This window comes from Rhinolophus sinicus, chromosome 18 (genome assembly GCF_057876585.1).
Source record: "Rhinolophus sinicus isolate RSI-liver-muscle chromosome 18, RSI-T2T, whole genome shotgun sequence".
Taxonomy (NCBI): Eukaryota; Metazoa; Chordata; class Mammalia; order Chiroptera; family Rhinolophidae; genus Rhinolophus; species Rhinolophus sinicus.
The window spans coordinates 76,555,182-76,579,020 of record NC_142518.1 but is presented as its reverse complement, the minus strand read 5'-3'; the positions used below and the strand labels follow the sequence as shown (position 1 = coordinate 76,579,020).

Here is a 23,839-nt window from a genome sequence, read left to right as displayed (position 1 = left end):
TTAGGGTTTTCTACATCTAGCATCATGTCATCTGCAAAGAGTGATAATTTAACTTCTTCATTCCCAATTTGGGTGCCTTGTATTTCTTTCTCTTGCCTGATTGCTCTGGCAAGGACTTCCAACACTATGTTGAAAAGCAGAGGTGATAGGGGACAGCCCTGTCATGTTCCTGAATGTAGAGCAAAGGGATTCAGTTTTTCACCATTAATTATGAGATTAGCAGAGGGCTTTTCATATATGGCCTTTATTATGTTACGGTGTTTTCCTTCTATACCGATTTTATTAAGTGTTTTAATCATAAATGGATGTTGTATCTTGTCAAATGATTTTTCTGCATCAATTGATACAATCATATGATTTTTCTGCTTTATTTTATTTATGTGATGTATCATATTGATGGATTTGAGGATGTTGAACCATCCTTGTGCCCCGGGGATGAACCCCACTTGGTCGTGATGAATAATCTTTTTAATGCATTGTTGTATTCGATTTGCTAGAATTTAATTTAGGATTTTTGCATCGGTATTCATCAGAGATATTCGTCTGTAGTTTTCTTTTTCTGTGCTGTCCTTACCAGGTTTTGGTATCAGGGAAATGTTGGCCTCTTAAAATGAGTTAGGGAGTACTGTCACTTCTTCAGTTTTTTGGAAGAGTTTGAGCAGGATTGGTATTAGATCCTCTTTGAAGGTTTGGTAGAATTCAGTAGTGAAGCCATCTGGTCCGGGACTTTTGCTTTCGGGAAGGTTTTGGATCACTGGTTCAATTTCGTTACTGGTGATCTGTCTGTTTAGATTTTACAGTTCTTCATGGTTCAGCCTTGGAAGGCTATATGTTTCTAAGAACTTGTCCATTTCTTCTAGGTTATTGAATTTGGTGGCATGTAGTCCTTCATAGTATTCTTGGATGATCCTTTGTATTTCTGTGGTGTCCGTGATAACTTCCCCTTTATCGTTTCTGATTTTGTTAATTAGTGTCTTCTCTCTTTTTATCTTAGTGAGTCTAGCCAAGGGTTTGTCAATTTGGTTAATCTTTTCAAAGAACCAGCTCTTTTTCACATTAATTTTTTCTATTGTCCTTTTGTTCTCTATTTCATTTAGTTCTGCTCTAATTTTTGTTATTTCCTTTCTTCTGATGACCCTGGGTTTTACTTGTTCTTCTTTTTCTAGTTCTTTAAGGTGTAACATGAGTTTGTTTATTTTGGAGATCTCTTGTTTCTTGAGATAGGCCTGTAATGAGATAAATTTCCCTCTTATCACTGGTTTCGCTGCATCCCCAACATTTTGGTAGGATGTATTTCCATTGTCATTTGTTTCTATGTATCTTTTGATCTCTCCTCTAACTTCTTCTATGACCCAGTCGTTCTTTAAAAGCATGTTGTTTAATCTCCATGTATTTGCATTTTTTGCCGGTTTCTTTTTGCAGTTGACATCCAATTTCAGTTGATATTCTGATATTCAGAATATCCAGTTGATATTCAATCTTCTTAAATTTGCTGAGATTGATTTTATGTCCCAATATATGGTCTATCCTTGAGAATGTTCTGTGTACACTAGAAAAGAATGTATAGTCTGATGTTTTAGGATGAAGTGCTCTACAAATGTCAATTATGTCCATTTCATCTAATGTGTCATTTAGGGCTACTATTTCATTATTTATTTTCTGTTTGGATGATCTATTCATAGGTGTCAATGACGTATTTAAGTCCCCTAGTATAATTGTGTTTTGGTCAATTTCTCCCTTTAGTTCTGTTAGTAGTTGTTTGGTATATTTGGGTGCTCCCTGATTGGGGGCATAAATATTGATGACTGTTATGTCTTCCTGTTGTATAGTCTCTTTCACCATGATGAAATGTCCATCTTTGTCTCTTGTTATCTTTTTCACCTTGAAATCTGTTTCATCTGATATCATTATGGCTACACCTGATTTTCTCTGGGTACCATTTTCTTGGAGTGTCAGTTTCCACCCTTTCACTTTGAGTCTATGCTTGTCCTTGTAGCTTAGATGTGTCTCTTGGAGACAGCATATGGTTGGGTTCAGTTTTTGATCCACTCTGCTCCTTTGTGCCTTTTTATTGGTGAGTTCAGTCCATTTACATTTAGGGTGATTATTGAGATGTGAGGATTTCCTGTCATTCTATCTTTAATTTTCTGGTAAGTCTGTGTCTCCATTGTTTCTTTGCCTTTTTGTTGTTGTCTATTATTTCTGTGTGGTGGTATTCTATGATGTTTCCCACTGTTTCTTCTTTTATTACAGTATATATTTCAGTTCTGGATTTTTTTTTGAGTGGTTACCCTTAAGTTTATGTAAAAGAAAGTTTGATATTTAGAGTATTCCATTTTCTTCTGCACGCTTACTTTCCCCATTCCCGTATTCCGGTTTAGGCGTTTACTCTCCCCCTTTTTGAGTTTTGGTTGCCACAAATTGTCCCTGTTGATGGTGGTCGAATAGCCTCCTTTAGTATTTCTTGTAGTGCAGGTCGTGTATTAGAAAATTCCCTCTGCTTCTGTATGTCTGGAAAGGTCTTTATTCCTCCTTCATATCTAAAGGATATCTTTGCTGGATATATTATTCTTGGCTCATGATTTCTCTCTTTCAATAGTTTGAATATTTGGTTCCACTCTCTCCTGTCTATAGAGTTTCTGCTGAAAAATCTGATGATAATATAATGGGCTTTCCTTTGTAAGTTACCGTCTTCTTTTCCCTGGCTGCCTTGAGGATTGTTTCTTTGTCGCTGATTTCAGACAGCTTCAATACAATGTGCCTTGGAGAAGGCCTGTTGGGATTGAGGTAATTAGGTGTTCTATTTGCTTCTTGGATTTGAGGGTCCAGTCTGTCCACAAGTTTGGGAAGTTCTCATCGACAATTTGTTTGAATATATTCTCTGTTCCCTTCTCTCTTTCTTCTCCTTCTGGTATGCCCATTATTCTTATATTGCTCTTTCTGATGGAGTCAGAAAGTTCTTGTAGAGTTCTTTCATTTCTTTGAAGTCTCAAGTCTCTTTCTTCTTACATCTGTGTAATTTCCAGGTTTCTATGTTCGATGTCACTGATTCTTTCCTCCATCTGGTCAACTCTACTACCTAAGCTGGTTATTTCATTCTTAATTTCTTCTATTGAGTTCTTAATCTCCAGAAATTCTAGTTGGTTCTTTTTTAAAATTTCAATCTCTTTCATAAAATGCTCATGCTGTTCTTTGATTGTGTTTCTGAGTTCATTTAACTGCCTAACTGTGTTTTCTTTCATCTCGTTGAGTTTTTTCAGAACTGCAATCTTGAATTCTCTGTCATTTAAGTCACATATTTCTGTATCTTTAAGTGCCTTTTCTGTAGACTTTTCACTTTCTTTCTGAGCTATCTTGTTGCCTTGGTTATTTATGGCAATTACTGGTTTACTATTTCTCTTCCTAGACATCTACAGGAGTGGCTTCTGGAACAGGTTTATAGGAAAAGGTTTTTCTTTTTTTTCCAGTACTTGTTGGTAGAATGTTTTATTTTATTTCTCCGACTGCAGCTTATTTTTCTTCTCCCACACAGTAGTGCTATGTTTTCTCTGCACTATTCCAGCTTCTCACACAATGGGGGGATTGCCTGGGAGATGGGCTTCTCTTCTGTTAATAGTTCGTCTAGGTCACAGGGCGCAGTGTCCCGGTGGGTATGCGGAGAGCTTTTGATGTTCCAATGTTCTTCCAGCTCCAGATTCAGAGCCCATATGTTTCAGCAGTTCTGTTTACTCCTGCAGGGATCCGCCCAGATAGGTGGGGCCAGGGGCGGGGTGAGTTGTGAGAGGTGGCCCAGAGCAATGGCAGCGACCACCACCACAGCCGGTCCTGCTTCCACAGCTCTCTCCCCTTTGCTGGAACTAGTTGGGCCGCGAATTTGTGTCTGCGGTCCACAATTCTCAGAACAGCAAAGATTCTGCTCTTTTGATATGACACTGCTACTGTTCTGCTTCTAGCTCCGAGTAGGTGGGGGTGGGGCAAGCAGTGGGAGTGTAGGGAGGGGGCGGCTAGTCTCAGTGCCTAAGGCTCCGTTCTCTGCTCGGCAGTGAGGGCATAAACCACCGTTTTCAGCCTTCTTCCCTCAGTTTTTTCTCCGAGGTCTCTGCCGTGAGTGTTGGGTTCTTCCGTCTTATATGCTGCCCCCTCAGCCCTGTGGGCCACAAGCAGAGCCCTAGCACTCCGATTTCTTCCCTTTCCCATGGCTGCGGTAGTTCCGGGATGCAGCCAGCTCAGAGCACTGAGCTAGGTCTGCGTCCTGTGTCTGCGCGTCTCCGTCTCTCCGCATGCAGTGTAGGTGACTTCGGTAGTGGGCCTCTTCTTCTTGCCTGTCTGCTGTGCAGGGAGTCCTTTGTGGAGTTATTATTGTTCGATTAGTTGTAAATTCCAGGGGAGCTTTCAGAGGATCACCTCATGCCGCCATTTTTCCTCCGGTAATCAGCTGTGCAATTTTCTATTTCCCTACACCAGTATCCAAAAAACCACAGCCTTCCGACAGGCTCATGTTATATGTTTTTCTCTCCAATCTTTTTTTGGGGCTCTCCAAACATAAGGACAAGCCCATGTAATTATCCTGAAGTGCTGGTCCATTGGTAATGGCTGAGCTTTATTAAATTCATGGAGAGCTGACCCACAAATTGTGGGAAAATGCCCCTTCTTTTCCACTCAGCCCTGCAGGCAGCTAATCAATGTGCACATCTCACGTCCAGATTGTTTCATGAGGCCAGAGCAATAGCCCGTAGCATTCATTAGGGTATTCACTCCTATGTGTTTTCTAATCAGTGCAGAGGCTAGGACAAGAGGACAAGTAGCAGAGAGGAATTAAGAGGGGACAAAGAGGAAGCCATCTGCTTCTCCATACATAGAGAGCACTGCTGTCAATTACAGAATATTCAACTGCAAAAACAATTAGACAATTACTTTGTAGGTCTCTCTACATGAATGGAAGACCACATATATTTGGCTTGAATATGGATTTTATAAGCTTAACATGTAAAGACTTATTACTAAAGACAATAGTTTTTGTATACTAAGGGTAAAATTCAATTTTAAACTGTTAGTGGTAATGATGCAAACAATTTGCAAGATGCCTTTGGCATTGTAGGCCTAGTGAATGCACTCCACATGCATTTTGAGAGTAGAATTTGAATCTGTACATGTTTCCTTTTTCCAATAGTGTCATGACCTTAATACAACACAGCTTCTGGCACACCCTTAGGCTATATAAAACAGAATAACTGGCTGATTTCTGTACTGAACAAGCATTTATTTTATATTCCTTTGCCGTTTCCTCTCATGATCAATAGCATATCTGAATAAAGATGGTGGCATTAGGCTATGAAATGGAGTTTTCCTCTTTGCTGAGGTAACCAGACCACGTAAGGATCAAACCTCTGATTTTGCAGTAGCAAACTGAGTTACCCAACACAAACTATTTCCATTCATTTTCTTTTTTTTTTTTAATTTAATTTTATTAAATTTATTGGGGTGACAATTGTTAGTAAAATTACATAGATTTCAGGTGTACAATTCTGTATTACATCATCTATAAATCCCATTGTGTGTTCATCACCCAGAGTCAGTTCTCCTTCCATCACCATATATTCGATCCCCCTTATCCTCATCTCCCACCCCCCACCCCCCGCCCCCGTTTTCTACTTCACAGTCTAATTAACTTTTTGATTTCACCAGTCTGGCACTATGTCTATCTATCCTGTGTTCCATTCAATACCCACCAAGCTGTTGTTCCTCAACAAATCATCACCGATAATGAAACCAAATCTAATTTTAATCATTATAGGTGCTCTGGAAATGTATTTATTTACTTTGTTAAAGTATTATAAAGCAAGTGCGTCCTAGATTATTTAATCATAGCATGTGATAAAAATACTGTTTTCTTCCCACATCTTGCTTTGAAAAAAACAAAACATTTTTCTAACAGCAGAAAGCTATACTAAAAATTTTAAAGACCCCTGCCATTAGAAATACTGATATCAAAGCACTGGAAAAAAATGTTCAGACATCTTAATAGAAATTAAAAATAACTCATAGTAATTTTGAAAATAATAACTTGGAGTTTCTATATCACTTGTTCCAGGAAAGAGCCCTTTCTGGCAACTTTTGGTGGAGACAAGAAATTACATTTGGACTTTTTCCTTACCTGAGGAAGAAGTACTTGAATTTTCTTTTGACTTACCCTGAGTGGATTTTCATTAAGGTAAGGGGGTTCACCTTCCACCATTTCAATTGCCATAATCCCCAGAGACCAGATATCAACTTTTGGACCATAAGCTTTCCGAGTCACCACCTCAGGTGCCATCCAATAGGGAGTTCCCACCATAGTGCTTCGTTTACTTTGCTCAGGGGTGATCTGGGCGCAGAACCCAAAATCAGCTACAGAAAAGAAAAGTCAATTAAAAAGAGCTCAAATTATTTTTCTTTTATTATAGGTCACTTTCAGATATGGCTGTACCTTTGTAAGACACTGAGCTTCCACAACTACCTAGCTCATATCTTTTCGTTATCTGATCTCTCAGCTAGTCCTGATTTTAAAAGTCTGAAATAATTGATTGGTGTGATATTGTTTTTAGTAGATCTCATCGGGTTCCCTCCAATTTACAGAATCTTTCGGTTTTCTAATTAGGTACCGTGTTTCCCTGAAAATAAGACCTAACCAGAAAATAATCCCCAGCATGATTTTTCAGGATGACGTCCCCTGAACATAAGCCCTAACACGTCTTTTGGAGCAAAAATTAATATAAGACCCGGTCTTTTTTGGGGGGAGAAACATGGTATTTGTCATCCAGCAGGTGGAAGTCACTAAAATTTTTGAAATATTGAATCAACAAAATCTGGCCAGAATCTATAGGAACACAGTGTTAAAAAGAATTCTTTACTTCAGACTGGACTCTAAATTCTTTTAAATGACTTTATTTTTTTTAATTACAGTTTATTGGGGTGACAATTGTTAGTAAAGTTATATAGATTTCAGGTATACAATTCTGTAATACATCATCTATATATCACATTGTGTGTTCATCACCAGAGTCAGTTCTCTTTCCAACACCATATATTTGACCCCCTTTACCCTCTTCTACTATCCCCCCACCCCCCTTACCCTCTGGTAACCACTAAACTATTGTCTGTGTCTATGAGTTTTTGTTTTTTCATTTGTTTGTCTTGTTCTTTTGTTGTTTTCAGTTTTATATAACACATATCAGCGAAATCATATGGTAAGAAGATGTGGTATATATACACAATGGAATACTATTCTGCCATAAGAAAAGATGAAATAGGACCATTTGTGACAACATGGATGGATCTTGAGATTATAATGCTAAGTGAAATAAGTCAGACAGAAAAAGTCAAGAACCATATGATTTCACTGATATGTCATATATAAAACTCAAACGACTTTCAATAGCCATTTATTCTCAAGATAGACAGTAAAAGAACAGAAATCCCTTGATACTCTCTCAAACACCATCTAAACCAAAATACCTACTCAATTTCACAGAGCCATCCATCCCAAGGAGAATATTGTCACTCTTTATGTCTCTATGGATCACTTGGTTTGAGTGTAAGAAATCCAAAGCTTGGAGACACTATTGAATCAGAAAAAAAAAAAAAGTTCTAATTATATCACAAACAATTTTTTTTTTAAATTAAGTTTAATTTCTAGATAAATTTTGGGCAGGTATAATTTTATGTTGTCAAGTGAAACAGATTACTAAATGTTTTAATACTATTTTGAAATCATATTACCATTAACATCAGTAATGCAATTTAGCATTATACATATGAAAGCTCGTGGGTCAGACTAGGACATGAAGAGTGATGGTACGATCAGTAGCACTAAATCATTAATACAGGCAAACTAACCAATTGATATAATTGTACTTTGACCGAGATATCTGGAGGATGTAATTTCAGCTTGGTCTTATACAGATGTAGTTAGCTCCTAAGTCCATGGTATGATTTGATTCAGTAGGTCTGGAGTGGTACCCAGGAATCTGTATTTAAAAGAAGTGCCGCAAGCTATTTCTGTTGGAAAGCCAGGTTTGAGACCACTATATAGGTACTTGTTTGAAAATGACTATGAATTGTAAGACTAGAAGATGGAAACAACAGGCTCAGGGTCAAATATTCCCCTGAATAAGTTTGATTTATTGCATGAATAGAAAATATATGTGTTTGGTGGATATGTGTGCATGTTTGGAGAGGAGAAAATGGGAATGAGAGGAGAGCAAAGAAGGAAGAAATTTAAGTGAACAATTTAAAATAGAAAAAGCAAACATTAGCTGAAATTATTTGGTTTTGTTTTCTTATTATTGTTTTTCAAGTTTTGGTGGGTCAGAGTTCCTACTTGTGTCTATAGAAAACCTCACCACAATAAATGTGGCAGACGGTAATGCCCAATATAAAATTCTAATGAAGAGTATGTTTTATTAATATTGAAAAATTAATATAATAAAATATCCTTAGTTCAGCTTGAAAATAGGGATATGACACTTATTGGAAAAGAGGCAGACACTCAGACCCACTGGAGGGCTATGAGGGAAATCCAGATTGCACTGTGAAAGTAACTACTTTTGGGGCTGAGGGAGGACCTTGCTTAAACTGCCTTCTAGAAAATGGGATTGTAATGTGGTCTGTAGTTTTACATGGCTCACATTGCACATCCAAGACAAAATAACTATCATCTAAAAATTTCCACAAATCAGAAAGTTCCATGCCAACATCACTGTTTTCCATGTTCACTGAGACTACAGCATGCAAGCTAAAATATGGCACCTTGTGAATGGCATAATGGAACTCAAAAGACCCATAGCAAAACAAAAATAAACAAGGCACTGGGGAGGGAGGAGAAAGCGAGTGCCATTACACTGGGATTTAAACGGAATTTAGGCTCTCCATTTTTTATTCAGTAGAAAAGATGTGCTATTATTACTTTGATGTTCTAAACATTCTGAATAATGAGAGAGATAAAGAAAGAACTGCCAATTTTGGTGTTCTCATCAGCTAGAAATGCTCTATTTTCTTACCTCTCTGCATACAGCTGCTATCTGTCCTTCATCCATACAGGTCTCTGTGACCACATCAGTCAAAGAGCCACCAGCCAAGTATTCCATGACTACCCATAGTTCATCACCCACTAAATAGCTATAACAAGAGAAGAAAAAGACTTTGACTCAGGCCTTAGGAAGTTGGGACTCTTCTATAGTCCCCTTAAGAAGGCAATTTGCACTCAGTCTCTGCATTTGGTTATATTACATAACAAGAAGAAAATATCAATGATGGTGATAATGAGACACTTCCTTAACATTAGAAAAGAATATGCATGGGAGTCAAAGGATCATCAGATTCTTTATTACTGTGGACCATGGAAGAAGGAAAAGAGCAAGGAGGCTTCTGGTGAATGAGTACTACATTCTTTGTTAAAGCTAGTTTCAATGAACAGGATCAGTGAGTAGTCCTTTTGGATAAGCCACAATGCTGACTTCTTGGACTGAACTGGCCCATGGTGTGCAGATTTCTGGGACATTTATTTAGACTTTGGCATTATTTTTTATTCTTCTGAATTGATTACTGAAATACTTTCAAGCAGTCACAGAATCGAGATTGATGTTTGCAATGGATTTACCGTGCTGATGTCTAGGTTCTGATAGAGGTCAATTGTGACACTTTGTGAAACACTGATTTCAACTGTAAAATGTGACCCTCCTTTATTTCCCTCCCTTGCCTCTCCTTCTGTACTACTGGTGTACCTGGCACAAAACACAGGAAGGAAGATCTTAAGCTCATTGAGGTTGTAGACCTAGTCTTATCTCCTTTGTACCCCCAGAGTACACAGTACAGTGGTGCTAAATAAACACTTATTGAAATTGAATGAGACAGATGTTAAACACAAGTGGAGTCAGTGCTGTCTTTAAATGCTTATTTATAATCCACTGCTAATACCACTAAGAAAAGAGACATTAATTACCTGATCTAGGAAAAAGGTTTGAGATTAAAGTCTCAATTCCCTAGGCCTCACTGTTAGTTAATAAAAAAGTGCCCATTAAAGCAGGGCCATTGTAGACAGCCTTCTTCACTTAGGCACCCAGAGACTACACTGGCTCCAAACAAACACTTGATGAAATGTCTAATGCACCACTGCTTTCTACTATATGCAGTAGGCTATTACCTGCCAACACAGTCATGATCCTCAAAAGGAAATTACACAAACTGCTCATGTTTAAAAGGAATACCATAAAATGTGTCTTCAAATGTTTGATGGGTGGACGAAGATAAATGGGTGCAAGTTTAGCTATTGATCTGATACGCTATTTTATAGCATTTGAGAAATATTTGTAGAATGGATGCTAAATGATTAGATCCTAAATAAAATAATTTGCCAAGAAAATGACATCCCATAAAGAAAACAATTACATAATGAGAGAAAACACTTACCTGTCTAAATAGTTAACAATATTGGGGTTCTTATTTTCCCTCATGACCAGAATTTCATTAATAATTAATTCCTTTTTCGGCTGCTGTTGAAGGTTCATCTGCTTTATGGCCACCTGAATGGGAATTAAAATGAAAGAATGAATAAAAATCATTAGACAAAATATAAACATCCATATTTTGGGCCATACAGATTCTGCATCTTACTAAGCTCTTTCTCTGAGCCACAAACCAATTCCCCTTTTCTGTGGTTAATCATGAGTAAACTATCCACTTCAGATACTTTGGACACTAGTAAAGTAAACTCCAATGTAAACTCAGTGCTACCCATTTTTTTCAGGTGTAGATGCCATCAAAGAGGAAATCTGATCAATATGAATAAAGGAAAATAAAAATCAGGGTTGAATGTTAGCACTTACCTCTTGTCCTGTTGCAATGTCTAGTGCTGTATAAACAGTACCTGATGCCCTGTGAAGGTGAAAAAATATCAAATGAATAAGCAATCACAATGCATTCAGTATATTTTCTTTGAAATACAATGTATTTATTTTCAGGAGAGAGAAATCAGCACACTCAAGATTAAAGGATGAAGTAAAAAAAGGAACAACTGTTGTTTTATAGTAATTGCACCTGAAATAATCGATGTATCACTTTTGGCGGGCTAGAAACTCCACTCAGACTTCCAGGCAGTGTGTGTGCCATGGGACTATGCAGTGATGAATTGAGCAAAATGGCCCTGCTCTTTTTAGGAAACTCCTGGAACATTTTAAATACTCCTTGAATGTTGCAGCAACCAACATTGCAGTTCCCTGATTAAACTGAAGTACAGTTTAGGAAACAATAGATCACTGTTTGCTTAGCCAACTATAAATTAATCTTTTCTTTTTAGTGTATGCACAGAGTTGCTTTTTTTCATATATTTCTAATTCTTAAAAATATCTTCATCTAACAAATCAGTGCTGTATTATAGCTACACAAATGAATAACAATAATGGCTTTACTGTTGAGCCATTTTTTTTTTTTTTGCTAAATTTCTTAATAGCTTCTACTATGAGGTTTCACTCCAACTAACTATCCTCTTAAAATCTATCATTCCCTAAGTCTCGGTAGTATTCATTTTTCCATTCTAACTTCCATTACAGGGTTCCCTTGCTTGCAAATAGAAATTGTCTACTAAAGTTGAATTCACAGTATGTGAAACACTCATGCATTCTGAACCACCTCCCTACCACTATCCCCAAGATAAAGGAAAAACCTAGTCAATTTGGTGGAAATGTTTGTGGTGAATAAAGGAATCAGGTTAGATATCAGTTCTGGGATTCACCAGGCATAGTAATGTTCCAACATTGCTATCTAAACTTTCTAGTAATTGTTGCTTCTCCTTTGTTCTCTATTTATCCCTTGCTGTTTTGTTCTTGTTTTTTGAGTCCAGGAATCATTTTCTTATGTCAGCCATTACCGTGTCATTTTCCTCCCTGGATGAGCTAAAATAGTTCCCACAGGCTTAAAACGTTTACATTACCTGCTCCTAAAGAATAAAACGGGTAATGGAATATAAGGAATATTTGACTATTAATAGAGATTTGAGTTCTAATATTTGCTGTAAAATTAACAAACTATGTCACCTTGGGCTAGTCACTTCCCCTCTTTGGGTTTCAGTTCCCTCAATCGGAAAATAGTAATCACAATAATAGCAAATGTATGTTGAGCATGTTGTTTGTGTGAGACACTGCACAAAAAACTTTATAGAAATTATCTTATGTCATCATTACCATATTTCTACAAGGCAAGTGGTATTATCCCCACGTTATAGTTAAGGAACTTGAGGCTCAGGGAGGTTAAGAAACCTGACTAAGTTTATATAGTTTACAATCTAAGTCCATCTGATTCTCTGATCTGCAAAATACAGGAAATGGGTTACTTTATTTTTAAGGTTCTTAAATTCCATGATCTAGAATCTTCAAACTATACTGTTCTCCTCACTCTGCATGGGTATTTAAATATTTATTGGTATTAGACTGAGAAGTCACACTGAAACAATAGGTGTCACCTAAACTGGGTTTTGGTAATTTTAGAAATTCCTTAGGCTTGAGGTTTATATTAAACAAATTAATCTCTCAATTTTGTATGTTTAAGAGTCTGGGTTAAGAGCATATATTTGGTGTTCTATAAGTATTTGTTGAATGAATAAATTAATAAAAGTATTTTAAAGCAAACATGTAATTGGAATAAAACCTTTCATTTCTGTGAAGGAAATATGTCTTCTTTTACTTAAATCTACATGAAACATTTCCCTTTTGCAATAAGCTATCAAGCATTGCTGATTTCAGGGGCCAATTTGTGACTTGTCCTGAACGTGGAACTGCCTGAGTACAAAGGAATATATCACATCAACCTGGAGTGTATTTCAGCTGCATAAGTCCTGAGCAACTACTTAAATCTATTTGCAAAATAAGATTAGAAATGCCTTTACTTGGTTTATTCCTATATTCCTAGGCCACATGTTCAATTACTTCAGAGGAAAAAAAGTGATGATATCTGCAAAATGAGATGATAATGGTATGTCTCTCACAGGACTACAATCGAAAGGCACAATCTAAATAAGCATTTAGCTCTGTGCCCAGATCAGAGTTGATGCTTAATATGGTAACTGCTATTATTGTCATTTGTTGTTGCATCTGCTACTATTAATTTCACAGTAGAGGATGACTGATTTTCTGAGTTGTTAGTTGGCCCTTCCCAATCTCCCAGCCAAAACATTCTGGCTAATGTCCATCCTTATTTGAAAACAAACCAAGACAAAAATAAAAATAATAAAAAATAAAAAGGAAAACAAGGCCTGGCTTCTGGTCAAGATGATGGAGTAGGTAAATGCTGTGCTTGCCTCCTCTCACAACCACATCAAAATTACAACTAAACTACAGAACAACCATCATTGAGAATCACCTGAAGTCTAGCTGAACAGAAGTCCTATAACTAAAGATATAAAGAGAATCCATGTTAAGATTGTTAGGAGGGATAGAGATATGGAATGATTTGGTCAGATACCCATACGTGACAGTTAAAAATCAGGAGGGCTATCTCAGCTGTGGAGGTCAACCCTGAAGAGCAAGGTGTCCCAGGCTCATACCAGGCACCCTAGCCCAGAGTTTCAAAGCCAGGAAAAGAAGCCCCGATGACTTCTGCCTCTGAAAACCAGCGGAGATTTTGGCTGAGTGAGATGGAGGGCTGCTGGAGTCTCAGGCATTCCTCTTGAAAGGCCTGTGCACAGACTTAAATGTTGACTCACTCACTCCCTCTGAGCTCCAACACTGGGGCAGGAGCTTGAAAGGTATCAGGGACATAGAGAAAGAAACTGAATAGTTTGGCTTCAGGGTGAGGGCTGAAGGGGCAGCTTTTCCCAGACATATGATTGCAGAAGGAATTGTTCCTTTGGTGAGACTTCCCACCACACAGCCTGTACGCACAGGCAGCACCGTACCTGAATCTCCATCAACATGGCTGACGTCATTCATCCACCTCACCCTGGTGATTCCCTTAAACCCCACCACACCCAACTTTTGGGCCCACCCAAGCCACTTACAGTAGATTTTCTGTGCATAAAACCTGTCTTGGCTCATGTACCAACTTTCCCAAAATCACTCAAATGTTCATAAACCACAAACATGCAGCATCTGGCCTCAGCATGCCCCATAACTCTTGTTAAACAATCCCAAGTCCAGCATTAGTGGCAGCCAGCCTCAGTTCATAGCTTAGCCTCTCCCAGGTACCTGCAAGACTAGCACAACTGGGAACCATCTGCACATCACCTTGTAGCTTATACCAACTGGTCCTGGGCAGGGCATAGGAAGTGACTGAACATGGCCTGCACCAGATTGCCTGATAGGAGGCACCAGAACCAATGCACCCAGTGGCCAGATTCAGACCACACCACAGCACCACCCAACCACCTCCACAGGACACACCCAAGAGCAGATGAGGCAGGTGCCAGAACCCTGCTAAAGTGAATCCTGCTCCATAGTGTCAGCCCCTGCACAATAGCCCCTCCACTGAGGTCAAGGATAGTACTCACAACGAAATCCTGAGGGTCAATCCCTGCCATTGATATGCCAGTAGCAACCAAGGCTCAACTACAAAAGGAGGGTACACATAACACACACAATGGACACAACTGGAGAACCCGGCTCAGGTGATCAGGGAGACTGTGCCAATCGGCCCCCCAGAACACCTATGACAAGGCCACTCTACTAAGACAGGAAGATATAGCAGCTCTACCTAATACATGGAAACAAACACAGAAAGGTAGACAAAATGAGGAGACAAAGAAACATGCCTCAAATGAAAGAAGAGAACAAACTTCCAGAAAAAAACAAAAAACCAAAAAAAAAACTGAACAAAATGGAGACAGGCAATCTACCAGAAGCAGAGTTCAAAACACTGGTAATAAAGATGCTCCATGATCTTAGGGAGAACTTCAACAAAAATATAAGAAACATAAAAATGCGCATAGAAAACAAAAAAGGCACTAGTCAAAAATAAACAAAATAGGAGTTGAAAAACAGAAATGTCATCAAAATGACAGCGTGAGGTGAGACTCTGGAAATCTCTCCTGGAATTTAAAACAAATTGAAAAATTGTAACTCCACAAAGGACTCCCTGCACGACAGGCAAGATGAAGAGTCTCATTACTGAAATCACCTAACAGGGGCAAATTGTACGAGCAGGGAAGACGGAAGGGAGAGTGCGGAGACTGAGATGCATGGGCATAGGACGCAAACCAAGCTCAGTGCTCTGAGCTCGCTGCATCCTGGAACTACCGCAGATGTGGAAGAGGGAAGAACTCGGACTTCTAGGGCTCTGTTTATGGCCCACCGGGATGAAGGAACAGCATATAACACGGCTGAACCAAACATTCTCGGCAGACAACTCAGAGCAAAGACTGAGGGAAGAAAGCTGAGAATGGTGGTTTAGGCCCTCACTGCTGCAGAGAACGGAAGCCTTAGGCACTGAGACTAGCCGACCACTACCTACTATACCAGAGGTCACCCTGCCCCCATCTTCCCAGGGATAGAAGCGGAACAAAAACAGTGTGCGATCAAAAGAACAGAATATTTGCAGTTCTGAGAACTGCGGTCCACAGGCACAGATTTGCAGCCCAACTAGTTCTGGCAAGGGGGAGGGAGCTGTGGAAGCAGAACCAGCTGTGGTGGTGGTCACCACCATTGCTCTGGGCCACCTCTCACAACTCACCCTGCGGCTGGCCCCACCTATCTGGGCAGATAAGTGTAGGATTAAACAGAACTGCTGAAATATATGGGCTCTGAATCTGGTGCAGGAAGAGCTTTGGAACATCAAAAGCTCTCCGCATACCCACAGGGACGTGGTGCCCTATGACACAGGTGAACTAATAACAGAGGAGAAGCCCACCTTCCAGGGAATTCCCACATTGTGTGAGAAGCTGGAATAGTGCAGAGAAAACATGACACTATAGTGTGTGAGGAAAAAAAAGGCTGCAGTCGAACAGAAAATAAAACATCCTACAAACACATCCTGGAAAACAAAAGAAAGACCACTTCTTATTAACCAGTTGCAGACCCCACTCCACTAGATGTCTAGGAAGAGAAATAATAAATCATTAATTGCCGTGAATAACCAAGGCTACAAGACAGGTCAGAAGAAAAGTGAAAAGTCTCCAGGAAATGAACTTAAAGATATGGAAACATGTGACTTCAATGACAGAGAATTCAAAATTGCAGTTCTGAAAAAACTCAATGAGATGCAAGAATATACAGAAAGTCAGTTTAGTGAATTCAGAAATACAATCAAAGAACTACATGAACATTTTACAAATGAGATTGAAATTTCAAAAAAAGAACCAAATAGAATTTCTGGAGATTTAGAATTCAAAAGAAGTCCAGAAAAATGGCAGCGTGAGGTGAGCCTCTGTAAGCTCCCCTGGAATTTACAAAGAATCGAACAACAAAAACTCCACAAAGTACTCCCTGCACAGCAGACAGGCAAGACGAAGAGGCCTACTACCGACTGAAATCACCTACAGGTGGGAGATTCGCGCGAGTGGAGGGAGGAGGAAAGGGAGAAGTGCGCAGAGACGGAGCCGCGAAGGCGCAGGACACAGACCTAGCTCAGTGCGCCGAGCTCGCTGCTTCCCGGAACTACTGCAGCTGCAGGAGATCGGACTGTTACGGCTCCGCCAGCGCTCCACAGGGCTGAGGGCACAGCATGTAACACGGCTGAACCCAACGCTCACGGTAGAGACCTCGGAGAAAAGACTCAGGGAAAAAGGCTGAAAACGGTGGTATAAGCCCGCACTGCCGAGCAGAGAACGGAGCCTTAGGCACTGAGACTAGCCGCCCCCTCCTTCCCCTCCCAGAGCTCGCCACGCCCCCACCTGCCCGGTGCTAGAAGCGAAACAGTAGCAGTGTCAGATCAAAACAACAGAAAATTTGGTCTTTTGAGAACTGTGGGCCGCAAACACAAATTCACAGCCCAACTAGTTCCAGCAAAGGGGAGAGAGCTGTGGAAGCAGGACTGGCTGTGGTGGGGGTTGCCGCCATAGCTCTGGGCCACCTCTCACAACTCACCCCGCCCCTTACCCCACCTATCTGGGCGGATCCCTGCAGGAGTAAACAGAACTGCTGAAATATACGGGCTCTGAATCAGGAGCTGGAAGAGCTTTGGAACATCAAAAGCTCTCCGCATACCCACCTGGACACTGCGCCCTGTGACCTAGACAAACTATTAACAGAGGAGAAGCCCGTCTCCCAGGGAATCCCCCCATTGTGTGAGAAGCTGGAATAGTACAGAGAAAACATAGCACTACCGTGTGGGAGAAGAAAAATAAGTTGCAGTTGGAGAAATAATAAAACATTCTACCAACAAGTACTGGCAAACAAAAGAAAGACCGCTTTCTATCAACCTGTTGCAGAAGTCACTCCTGTAGATGTCTAGGAAGAGAAATAGTAAACCAGTAATTGCCATGAATAACCAAGGCAACAAGATACCTCAGAAAGAAAGTGAAAAATCTCCAGAGAAGGCACTTAAAGATACAGAAATATGCGACTTAAATGACAGAGAATTCAAGATTGCAGTTCTGAAAAAACTCAACGAGATACAAGATAACACAGATAGGCAGTTAAATGAACTCAGAAACTCAATCAAAGAACAGCATGAGCATTTTAAGAAAGAGATTGAAATCTTAAAAAAGAACCAAATAGAATTTCTGGAGATTAAGAACTCAATAGAAGAAATTAAGAACGAAATAACCAGCTTAGGTAGTACAGTTGACCAGATGGAGCAAAGAATCAGTGACATTGAAGATAGAAACCTGGAAATGACACAAATAGAAGAAGAAAGGGACTTGAGAAGTAAAAGAAATGAAAGAACTCTACAAGAACTTTCTGACTCCATCAGAAAGAGCAATATAAGAATAATGGGCGTACCAGAAGGAGAAGAAAGAGAGAAGGGAACAGAGAATATATTCAAACAAATTGTCGATGAGAACTTCCCAAATTTGTGGACAGAACTGGACCCTCGAATCCAAGAAGCAAATAGAACACCTAGTTACCTCAATCCCAACAGGCCTTCTCCAAGGCACATCGTATTGAAGCTGTCTAAAATCAACGACAAAGAAAGAATCCTCAAGGCAGCCAGGGAAAAGAAGACGGTAACATACAAAGGAAAGCCCATTAGATTATCATCAGATTTTTCAGCAGAAACTCTACAAGCCAGAAGGGGGTGGAACCAAGTATTCAAACTATTGAAAGAGAGAAACCATGAGCCAAGAATAATATATCCAGAAAAGATATCCTTTAGATATGAAGGAGGAATAAAGACCTTTCCAGACATACAGAAGCTGAGGGAATTTTCTAATACATGACCTGCACTACAAGAAATACTAAAAGAGGCTATTCGACCACCATCAACAGGGACAATTTGTGGCAACCACAACTCAAAAAGGGGGAGAGTAAAGGCCTGAACCGGAATATGGGAATGGAGAAAGTAAGCGTGCTGAAGAAAATGGAATACTCTAAATATCAAACTTTCTTTTACATAAACTTAAGGATAACCACTCAAAATAAATCCAGAATTGAAATATATACTGAAATAAAAGAAGAAACAGAGGGAAAGATCATAGAATACCACCAGACAAAAATAATAGACAACAAAAAGGCAAAGAAACAATGGAGACACAGCCTTATCAGAAAACTAAAGACAGAATGACAGGAAATCCTCACATATCAATAATCACCCTAAATGTAAATGGACTGAACTCAGCAATAAAACGTCACAGAGTAGCAGATTGGATCAAGAAACTAAATCCAACCATACGCTGTCTCCAAGAGACACATCTCAGCTACAAGGACAAGCATAGACACAAAGTGAAAGAGTGGAAATTGACACTCCAAACAAATGGTACCCCGAGAAAATCAGGTGTAGCCATAATGATATCAGATGAAACAGACTTCAAGGTGTAAAAGATAGCAAGACACAAAGATGGACATTTCATAATGGTGAAGTGGACTATAGAACAAGAAGACATAACAGTCATCAATATTTATGCCCCCAATCCGGGAGCACTGAAATATACCAAGCAACTACTAACAGAACTAAAGGGAGAAATTGACCAAAACACAATTATACTAGGGGACTTAAATACAGCATTGAAAGCTATGGATAGATCGTCCAAACAGAAAATAAATAATTAAATAGCAACCCTAAATGACACATTAGATGAAATGGACATACTTGACATTTATAGAGCACTTCATCCTAAAACATCAGACTATACATTCTTTTCTAGTGTACACGTTACATTCTCAAGGACAGACCATACATTGGGACATAAAATCAGTTCAGCAAATTTAAGAAGATTGAAATCATACCAAGCATATTCTCTGATCAAAAGGCTTTGAAATTGGATATCAACTGTAAAAAGAAAGCGGGACAAAACACAAATACATGGAGATTAAACAACATACTTTTAAAGAATGACTGAGTCAAAGAAGAACTTAGAGGAGAGATCAAAAGATACATAGAAACAAACGACAATGAAAATACATCCTACCGAAATTTTGGGGATGCAGCGAAAGCAGTTCTAAGAGGGAAATTGATCTCATTACAGGCCTATCTCAAGAAACAAGAAAACTCCCAAATAAATAGCCTCATGTTACACCTTGAAGAACTAGAAAAGGAAGAACAAGTAAAACCCATTATAAGCAGAAGAAAGGAAATAACAAAAATTAGAGCAGAACTAAATGAAATAGAGAACAAAAAGACAATAGAAAAAATTAATGTGACAATCAGCTGGTTCTTTGAAAAGATTAACAAAATTGACAAACCCTTGGCTAGACTCAATAACATAAAATGAGAGAAGACACTAATTAACAAAATCAGAAATGAAAAAGTGGAAGTTATCACGGACACCACAGAAATACAAAGGATCATCCAGGAATACTATGAATGACTATATGCCACCAAATTCAATAACCTAGAAGAAATGGACAAGTTCTTAGAAACATATAGCCTTCCAAGGCTGAACCATGAAGAACTGGAAAATCTAAACAGACCGATCACCAGTAACGAAATTGAACCAGTCATCCAAATCTTTCCCAAAAGCAAAAGTCCAGGACCAGATGGCTTCACTAGTGAATTCTACCAAACCTTCAAAGAGGATCTAATACCAATCCTGCTCAAACTCTTCCAAAAAATTGAAGAAGAGACAGTACTCCCTAACTCATTTTATGAGGCCAACATTACCCTGACACCTAAACCTGGTAAGGACAGCACAAAAAAAGAATACTACAGACCAATATCTCTGATGAATACAGATGCAATAATCTAAATAAAATTCTAGCAAATCGAATACAACAGTGCATTAAAAAGATTATTCATCACGACCAAGTGGGGTTCATCCCAGGGGCACAAGGATGGTTCAACATCCGCAAATCCATCAATGTGATACATCACATAAACAAAATAAAGGACAAAAATCATATGATTATATCAATTGATGCAGAAAAAGCGTTTGACAAGATACAACATCTATTTATGATTAAAACACTTAATAAAATAGGTATAGAAAGAAAATACCTTAACATAATAAAGGCCATATATGACAAGCCCTCTGCTAATCTCATTATTAATGTGGAAAAACTGAAGCCCTTTGTTCTACGTTCAGGAACACGACAGGCTGTCCCCTATCACCTCTGCTTTGCAACATAGTGTTGGAAATCCTTGCCAGAGCAATCAGGCAAGAGAAAGAAATAAAAGGCATCCAAATTGGGAATGAAGAAGTTAAATTATCACTCTTTGCCGATGACATGATGCTATATTTAGAAAACCCTAAAGACTCCACCAAAAAGCTTTTAGAAACAATCAACGAATACAGTAAAGTTGCTGGCTACAAAATCAACGTACAAAAGTCCCTTGCTTTCCTGTATACTAACAATGAAATCTCAGAAAAAGAAATAGAAAAAACAATTCCTTTTCCAATTGCAGCAAAAAGAATAAAATACCTAGGAATAAAGTTAACCAAGATGTGAAAGAACTATATGTTGAAAACTATAAGATATTTTTGAAAGAAATTGAAGAAGACACAAAGAAATGGAAAGTCATTCCGTGCTCATGGATTGGAAGAATCAACATAGTTAAAATGGCCATATTACCCAAAGCAATATACAGATTCAATGCAATCCCCATCAAAATCCCAATGGCATTTTTTAAAGAAATAGAACAAAAAATCGTCACATTTGTTTGGAACCACAAATGACCCCGACTAGCCAAAGCAATCTTAAGAAAAAAGAACAATAATGGAGGTATCACACTTCCTGACTTTCACTTGTACTACAGGGCTACAATAATCAAAACAGCATGGTACTGGCAGAAAAACAGACACATAGACCAATGGAATAGAATTGAGAACCCAGAAATAAAACCACATAAATATGGACAGACAATTTTTGTCAAAGAAGCTAAAAACATACAATGGAGGAAAGACAGCCTCTTCAGTAAATGGTGCTGGGAGAATTGGATGACCACGTGCAAAAGAATGAAACTGGACTGCTATTTGTCACATTGTACTGAAGTTTATTCAAAATGGATCAAAGACTTAAGCATAAGACCTGACACGATAAACTGCATAGAAGAAAACATAGGTACTAGACTTATGGACCTTGGGTTCAAAGAGCATTTTATGAATTTGACTCCAAAGGCAATGGAAGTAAAACCTAAAATAAACGAATGGGACTATATGAAACTTAAAAGCTTCTGCACAGCAAAGGAAACCATCGACAAAATAAAGAGGCCACCAACTGAATGGGAGAAGATTTTTGCAAATAGTGCCTCTGATAAGGTGCTAATATCCAAAATATACATGGAACTCATGCAACTCAACAACCGAAAAACCAACAACCCAATTGAAAAATGGGCAGAGGACTTGAAGAGACATTTCTCCAAAAAGTACATACAAATGGTAAATAGACATATGAAAAAATGCTGCACATCACTAATTATCAGAGAAATGCAAATCAAAACCACAATGAGATATCACCTCACCCCAGTCAGAATGGCTATCATCAACAAGACAAATAATAACAAGTATTGGAGAGGCTGTGGAGAAAAAGGAACCCTCATACACTGTTGGTGGGAATGCAGACTAATGCAGCCGCTATGGAAGGCAGTGTGGAGGTTCCTCATAAAATTATGAACAGAATGGCCATATGACCCAGCCATCCCTCTCCTGGGTATCTTCCCAACAAATCTGAAAACATTTAGAGATAAAGACACGTGTGCTCCAATGTTCATTGCAGCTTTGTTTACGGTGGCCAAGACATGGAAACAACCAAAATGTCCTTCGATAGATGAATGGATAAAGAAGTTGTGGTACATATACACAATGGAATACTTTTCGGCAGTAAGAAAAGATGATATAGGAACATTTGTGAGAACATGGATGGATCTTGAGATTGTAATGCTGAGCGAAATAAATCAGACAGAAAAAGCAGAGAACCATGTGATTTCACTGATATGTGGTATATAAACCAAAAACAACAAAAGAACAAGACAAACAAATGAGAAACAGAAACTCACAGACACAGACAATAGTTTAGTGGTTACCAGAGGGTAAGGGGGTGGGGGTTGGGAGGTGAGTGTAAGGGGGATCGAATATATGGTGATGGAAGGAGAACTGACTCTGGGTGGTGAACACACAATGGGATTTATAGATGATGTAATACAGAATTGAACACCTGGAATCTATGTAATTTTACTAATAATTGTCACCCCAATAAATTAAAAAAAATTTTTAAAAAGATAAATGTAAAGACGGCTCTCAGTCACAAAATCCTTCTCCTCCCCAGGGTCCTAAACAACCCGGGGTTGTTCTAGGCGTAATAAGCGAATCATTGAACATCGGAATTTAGATCTAAATATCACAAAGATGGGACCCTGCTTTAGGGAAACAGGAAGCAGCCCCAGCCCATGCCCAGACAACAACCGGGGCATTTGTGTTTCAGACAGCGTCTCCAAACTATCAGGCGGTGCCCCCTCCCAAAAATTATCTGTTCAACAATTAACCCCTGCCAACTGAAGGGAGTGCTGCAGTTGATATCTGTACAGCTCAAGATATCCTGCTACTTCCAGGGGAAGCCCCCCTTAGTGTACCCACAGGAATAATTGGACCAATTACTCAAAATACAGTAGGACTCCTCTTTGGTCGCTCAAGTTTAACATCCAAAGGAGTTACAGTCCACACTGGAATAATAGATCCAGATTTTAAAGGAGAAATTCAAATTATTATGTCCTCCTCAGTTCCTTGGACTGCTAAAAACAGAGGGCGAGTTGCCCAACTTCTTTTAATTCCTTATATACCCCCTAGAAAGAGGGGTACCCAAAAAAGAAATGGAGGATTTGGAAGTACTGTCTCAACAGACACTTTACTAGCAGAAACGATTTCTGACATCTGTCCAGTCTGTCAAGTTAAAATTCGAAATGGAAAATTCTTAGGGCTCATGGATACAGGTGCTTACATCTCCATAATACGTTCTCAAGATTGGCCAGTTAATTGGCAAGTACAACAATCTAACATCAATGTTGTTGGGATAGGCGAAGCTTCAGGGTTGCTCCAAAGTGCTTGCATTCTCCCTTGCCTTGGGCCAGAGGGACAAAAGGGATTTTTACAGCCTTACATCGCTGATATTCCAACCAGTTTGTGGGGTCAAATGTGCTTTCTCAATGGGGAGCAGAGATCCGAATACTCCCCGGACAATATAATCCCCAAAGCCAGAAAATGATGAATCAGATGGACTACCAGCCAGGACTAGGCTTAGGAAAATTTAATCAAGGCATTACTCAGCCTATTCAGCCCGCATCTCAGACT

At 39.1% G+C, this 23,839-nt stretch overlaps 1 protein-coding gene across 21 annotated transcripts in view; it reads right to left on the bottom strand.

Annotated features, from left to right (window-relative positions):
- PAK3 (p21 (RAC1) activated kinase 3) overlaps nt 1-23,839 on the bottom strand; it is a 408,807-nt gene that overhangs the window by 59,292 nt on the left and 325,676 nt on the right. For all 21 annotated transcript variants that reach the window (XM_088794993.1, XM_088794997.1, XM_088794991.1 and 18 more), the window contains 5 exons: nt 10,863-10,911; nt 10,447-10,559; nt 9,039-9,156; nt 7,499-7,598; nt 6,191-6,387 (listed from right to left, as the gene is read on the bottom strand). In XM_088794993.1, the coding sequence (XP_088651119.1) occupies nt 6,191-6,387; nt 7,499-7,598; nt 9,039-9,156; nt 10,447-10,559; nt 10,863-10,911 (577 nt within the window). The remainder of the gene's footprint in view (nt 1-6,190; nt 6,388-7,498; nt 7,599-9,038; nt 9,157-10,446; nt 10,560-10,862; nt 10,912-23,839) is intronic.